We start from the raw sequence: 6,430 nt of genomic DNA on the forward strand, positions 1-6,430 counted from the left end.
GTTGCGACCACACTAACTAATCAACAATGCCGGCACCAATGTGCTGAAGGACGACTCTTCGGGAACGTAATATTTAGGTATTGCTGTCCAAAGGGTGGTGTAAAGGGAATAAAATTTATTACAGGTTTAATTATTACTGATTTAATCATTTCGATGATGTGATGGGACCATGGAAAGCCGCTGTTGATGCTTCTCAGTGGAAGCTTCAGTACACGGCGCGGGACCTGGAGCGGGTCAATGCTCGATATGTACGCCAAAGACTTGCTACCGGTGGCAAAGTAATAAAAAAGTTATTGGAAGCAAACCAAGACACATAGTTTTATCAGAACGATATGTGATACGCCCTGTCTTTTGAAACTTGAAACATATATTCAAACCACTATGGCTATACCTATACCCACGACTTTAAATCAATCATACCTATTTTAAGCACTTTCTTAAGTAAAATTGTGCCTTCAATAATCTTTAGATTCCTCCACAGTTTCCTCCTCTTATTCAGCTGCCTTTCCTCAGCCGGCATCTAATCCAAGGGAGAGTCTTGTATCGGCCCAGTACTGGATTCCATGCGAGTACCATTTGATTATCTTTTCCAGATCTACACTCCGCATTCCTTGGCAGAGTTAAACCTGTTCCTCTTCAGAAGTGGGTCACAAACAAATCCGGCAAGATGATTGGATAGACGATAATGTTTCGGATCTTATCGTGGATGTGATTTGTTTTGCCTGTATAGCAGAGACACATTCATTAGATTGATCCTCTTCGGATGGTGGCACAGAAGCATCTTCTGAGCCGTATACATTCTTAATTTTGTACTTACCAACAAATTCGGAATAGCAACAATCTGGTTGAACCGCACGACCATTTTCTGTAGCTAGCAAAAGTAAAGTTTCAGCTTTCAAATCAAATTAAATGTCGATTAGAAGGGTGCCCAGATGTGCCGAGTTGTGCCGAATACTGTGCCGGGCACAGTGAGCCGAGTTTCCCACCCCCTGTTGTACATTAGAGTTCATTCACAAATTTCATAATGCCGAAAATGACCATTTTCAATACCCACCCACCCCCTCGTAACGCATTTTGTATGAATATTTTACGAGTTTTGTATGAGCCGTAACATCCTGACAACACCCACCCACCCCCTCTAGCGTTATGAAATTTGTGAATAGGCCCTTAATGGTTTACAGGGGGGTGATATGAGCCAATAATTAGCTACCCAACATTGATTCAACATGGCGTCCAGTGTCTTTGTTTTGATTCTTTGGGGACTAACAAAACATATGATTTTTTGGATAGGAGACATCAATGATACCTTACTGATGCGTAAAACATTCAACAAAATGTTGAAAAGAGGAAAAGCGGCATCAAATATGACGATGCAACGCAATATAATTAATTGCCAGAAACTAGCACTAGCAGCACTTGAGCCGTATACTCGAAAATCAAGAGCAAGTTAGGGCAAACCGACCAGAAAGTGGGTACCAAAACGCGAAGTACCAAAAACGATGTGAGGAAGAGCCAAAATGTATGCAGGATGACAGCGGTGTCAGTCCTCTGATGGTTTATTGCATTTACTGAATGGTATGTTTTTATCCAAGTACTTCAACGCTTGTTTCAGTGCACCCACCCTCTAGAACGTTATGAAATTTGTGAATGGGCCCTAATGAGCTTAACAAGACATGTTTCCCTCAATTAAAAAAAAACTAATATTCCACAAAGGGGTCATGCACAAATTACGTCACGCTCCAAGGGGGGGAGGGGGTCGAGCCAAGCGTGACAAGCCTTTCAAAATTTTCGGAGGACTCATACAAAAAGTGTGACAAAGGGGGGGAGGGGGTCGAAAAAGTTGAAATTTAGCGTGACATAATTTGTGTACCATCCCTAAACAAATGTATATGTATTACGGTTCTTTTGAAAATTTTCCGTTCTGCGGTAGCCGCCAAGTTCTACCGCAGCTGTCAAAGTACTACCGCAGGCTTGGGAATCATTGTATCATTGAACAAAAATATCTGATCAAAGTATGCTAGTTCAGTCCAAAGCTTTGATAAACAACCGAAAACAACAGTTATCATCATGGTTTCCAAGGTATCATCGCAGCCGATCGATGATGCGTTGTGAAAATCAGTAATGTGACTGCTGCGGTAGCTTTCTGTTCAACCGTAGAACGGAAAGCTATCTCTAAAATTGCAATATAAAGGGATAAATAGGGTCCCAGAAAGTCGTAGCGGTAAACGCGCAGCTATTCAGCATGACCATGCTGAGGGTCGTGGGTTCGAATCCCACTGGTCGAGGATCTTTTCGTAAAGGAAATTTTCTCGATTCCCAGGGCATAGAGTATGGGCTTATTCACAAATTTCATAACGCTGAAGGGGGTGGGTGGGTGTCCTCACGGTGTTACGGCTCATACAAAATTTGTAGAACATTCATACAAAACGTGTTACGAAGGGGTGGGTGGGTGTAAAAAATGGTCATTTTCAGCGTTATGAAATAAATGAATGAACCCTATCTTCGTACCTGCCACACGATATACACATGCAAAAATGGTCAATCGGCAAAGAAAGCTCTCAGTTAATAACTGTGGAAGTGCTTATAAGAACGCTAATCTGAGAAGCAGGCTTTGTCCCAGTTGGGACGTAACGCCAGAAAGAAGAAGAAGAAATGGATAAATACATATTCGGATTGTGTTCGTGATTCCGCTCGGTGGCGGTGTGACAAAACGGCGTTATCGGTGCACGCCTCTATAAATATATATATATTTCGCTGGCATTCAAATGTTTGGCCGATGAGGATTTAAATTCACCACCCGCGAACTGTCATCCACGGGTACACATCAAAATAACACTACAACCCTGGGCAAATCACCATCAGCAGAGTAAATTTTGCATTCGCTCATCTTCACTTTTAGCTAGCCGCGGAGAAAATTGATCGAATTTTGCGTGATAAAGCCGCTAGAAAGTGCTGATTGTGTGTGCTCTTATAGGCTAAACGATGGGTCTTTCGCACAGTATTTCCGTCCCCGGTGGCGGCACCGAGGGTTACCATGTCCTACGGGTAAGCTCCGGAGTTCCGTTTTCTCCACTCGGCCGAATGACAGATGACGTGTTCAGTTTCAGTCGTGGATGGATTGTTTATAATATTATTGATAAACGGAATTATGTTTATGTCTACAGGTCCAGGATCATTCCCCGGGGCAGAAGGCTGGTTTGGAGGCGTTCTTCGATTTCATCCTGGCGATTGGGAACACTCGCCTGGATCAGGACAACGACACCTTGAAAGAGCTTCTGAAGGCTAACATCGACAAGGAGATTCAGATGACGGTCTTCAGCAGCAAAACGCAGAATATCCGGGTGGTCAACATTATGCCGAGTACGACCTGGGGTGGCCAGGGACTGTTGGGCGTGAGCATAAGGTTCTGTTCGTTTGAGGGTGCCAATGAGAACGTTTGGCACATTTTGGAGGTGCATCCGTCGTCGCCGGCTGAAGAGGCCGGATTGATTCCGTTTACGGATTACATCATCGGAGCGGATTCCATCCTACACGAGAGCGAGGATTTGTTCACGTTGATCGAATCCCACAAGGGAAGACCGCTGAAGATGTACGTATATAACATCGATAGGGACGCCTGCCGGGAAGTGACCATCACCCCGAATGACAAATGGGGCGGCGAGGGAAGCCTGGGATGCGGAATCGGCTACGGTTACCTGCATCGAATACCGATTAGGGTATTGCCGGCGGATGCCAAAATGGCATCGCCAACGGGACCGGCTCTGACAACTCAAAGTATGACCTCGGTTCCGACCTCGGTCCCAACAACGGATCCCAACGCGGCCAACCGATCCATTCCCTTCATACCGATGGTGCCCCCGTTGGCGAATACATTTGCCTCCACGGCCGGAACGGTTCACACCGATTTGCTGACCGTTTCCCAGACGGGAACGGTTGATAGCACAACCACGGCACTGGCGAATCAGTTTTCCACCATGAGTACGGCAGATCAGACCAATAACAACCCCAGCCATGCTGTGAGTGTTAACAATAATGTAACGCCAGCTTCGCCACCGATCAGCGTAACGGATTCGTATTACACTCCGGCGGCGCAGGTGGCATCGTCGTCCGCTGGCAATGGTAAGTGTTCAAATTGTACAGGTCAATAGTAACAGGACTTACGCGAAATAAGATGCATTGGGCCTTCCTTGGCCGAGTGGTTGAAGTCCGCGGCTACAAAGCAAAAGCTATGCTGAAGATGTGTGGGTTCGATTCCCGGTCGGTCCAGGATCTTTTCGTAATAGACATATCCTTGACTTCCCTCGGCATAGAGTATAATCGTACCTGCCACACGATACACGAATGCGAAGACAACTTTCGCAATGAAAGCTCTCAGATAATAACTGTGGAAGTGCTCATAAGAACACTAAGGCTCGGTCCCAGTGAGGACGTTAATGCCAAGAAGAAGAAGGTTGTGCCGTAGTAATTACATCTCGGTATTTTATTTCTAAGCAAATGTGGACCACCCTTATTTTGAATAACATCAAACAAAGGGTCTAACAACTACAAACAATCTTGTAGAAGACCATAAGCTCTAAATGCATCTTTCCGCAAAAGTCTGCTCTTCGGACCATAGTGAACTGCTATCTAAAACATACTCGCAGAGATAAGAAATACATCAACATTCTTTTAATTTCAGTTCCACCTTCCCCTGGTATGGATGTAGCCGCCACAATGTCATCCACGTCGACCACAATCCCCATGTACTCGCCACCTGCTCAGCCTCAGCCCTTCTCGGTTCCCAGTATCCAACAACAGCAGCAAGCGATGGTCAACTTGTCCTATGCTCCCCAACCGGCCAATCAAACCAATGTCGTCTCGTCAACTATGACCATTCCGTCGGTAAATCCGGGCGTGTTCACCTCCAACGTACCACCACCATCGACCCTGGCCAGCGATTTCTACCAAACCTATGGAAACGCACCGACAATGTCCGCTGCTGCAACTTCCCTGGCCAGCGCTGTAAGTATAATCTGACACAGGTTAAAAAAAGAGACTTTAAACTGAAAATCATTTAAAAAATGGGTTGATAATGAAATATGTTCACAAACATAGAATAAAAAATGAAGACGATATCCCCTATTAGGGAGCCGGATCCTATTCTTGGCACTTTTGATTCACTTCACAAGCTACATAGCTCATAACCCCCTATGCCAAAGTGAATCATGGAAGTGCCCAAGTAGCTCTGCACCCTACGAGAAACTCATTGTACTTCCTTTCAGTTCCAACCGACTAGTTTGTCGTATTCAACGGGACCAGCCCAATCGCAGTATCACCCGCAGACGTACGCCGCCGGTCAGGCACCTGCACCGATTCAGATGTATTCGACCTTCCCCCAGCAGGGCACCACCGCTATCGACATGGCCCAGGCACCGCCCCTGTTCCAACCGAGTGCCGTCACAACGCCCATCTCCTTGCCCGGAATGCCTCCCATCACGGTGAACGCCACCATCCCTCCGGAAGCCCTGCGGGGACTGCAGTTCGGCAACCAGCAGCCTGCAGCGCCAGCCACGGGAACTTCGCAGTAGAATTTAGCCAAGTAAAGAATCGAAACAGTCGATTATATAGTGTACATAAAGTGCGAACTGTTCTGTTTTTTTTTCTGGAGTTCCGCCGTGACGAGGGTGGTAAGTATATGTTGTCTTTGTGCTATTTTAAAGCAGTTAAAATAATGCATCATTATTGGGAGGATAAATTTCCCAAAATATTCAACGTCACTATTTTTCAAAGAAGCTTTTTAAAATTATAAAATTTTACTATTTAGTGCAATTGATGCTATTGTATCAAGTACCCAAGGGAGGATTTTTTCGGATGCCTATGATTTTGAAGACGAATTGATAAGTTAAAACACTAGCGGATAGCATAGAGCGAGGAGTGATAAGTTATTGGAGGTAGGACTAAGTTGCAGGAGGCATTTTTTTCTTTGTTATATAGTATAAAACAGTATCGTAATAAAGAAATCATCAATCAAAATGCTAGTTTAGTCAATGTAAGCTCAGTGAAAGAATTCCCATTTTCTGGATAAAATTATTATTAGAAAAAAAACATTCCTACAAGATTTTCTGAAGGATGTTCTCGAAAAACATTGAACTGAATTCCTGAAATAGTCTGTGCAGAAATGATGTATTACTGAAATAATTGCTGTAGTATTTGCTGGTATGGAACCCTACAAGTAATTGGAAAAAAAATCATGGAAATTTTATTTGAGAAGTGTTTGGAAGAACTGCAAGGGTAATCCCTAGGTGAAATGCTGTAGAAACTTCTGCAGGAGCTTCATGTGCAATCCCTATTGAGAAATTCGTGATGGAGTTCTTTATTTTTTGATTAGAGAATAATCCCTGAGAGAAAAAGTTGCGGAACTGCTTAGAAGAACTTCTGAAGGAATCTTAAA

At 44.4% G+C, this 6,430-nt stretch overlaps 1 protein-coding gene across 1 annotated transcript; it reads left to right on the forward strand.

The window, feature by feature from the left end:
• The first annotated feature begins 2,835 nt into the window (after positions 1-2,835).
• LOC5569897 (Golgi reassembly-stacking protein 2) lies at positions 2,836-6,012 on the forward strand. The gene is made up of 4 exons (XM_001658745.2): positions 2,836-3,045; positions 3,165-4,119; positions 4,679-5,001; positions 5,262-6,012. Exons 1-4 carry the CDS (start codon positions 2,983-2,985, stop codon positions 5,565-5,567), a joined length of 1,647 nt encoding a protein of 548 aa, XP_001658795.2. The 5' UTR covers positions 2,836-2,982; the 3' UTR covers positions 5,568-6,012.
• The last annotated feature ends 418 nt before the right edge of the window (positions 6,013-6,430 follow it).

This window comes from Aedes aegypti, chromosome 2, assembly GCF_002204515.2.
Source record: "Aedes aegypti strain LVP_AGWG chromosome 2, AaegL5.0 Primary Assembly, whole genome shotgun sequence".
Taxonomy (NCBI): Eukaryota; Metazoa; Arthropoda; class Insecta; order Diptera; family Culicidae; genus Aedes; species Aedes aegypti.

What these genes read in the sequence shown, in the direction of transcription:
- LOC5569897 (XM_001658745.2), top strand. Translation starts at nt 2,983, where the DNA reads ATGGGTCTTTCGCACAGTATTTCCGTCCCCGGTGGCGGCACCGAGGGT. An exon ending in AGGGTTACCATGTCCTACGG is followed by an intron (nt 3,046 to 3,164) that starts GTAAGCTCCGGA and finishes TTATGTCTACAG; the next exon opens with GTCCAGGATCATTCCCCGGG. An exon ending in CAACTTCCCTGGCCAGCGCT is followed by an intron (nt 5,002 to 5,261) that starts GTAAGTATAATC and finishes ACTTCCTTTCAG; the next exon opens with TTCCAACCGACTAGTTTGTC.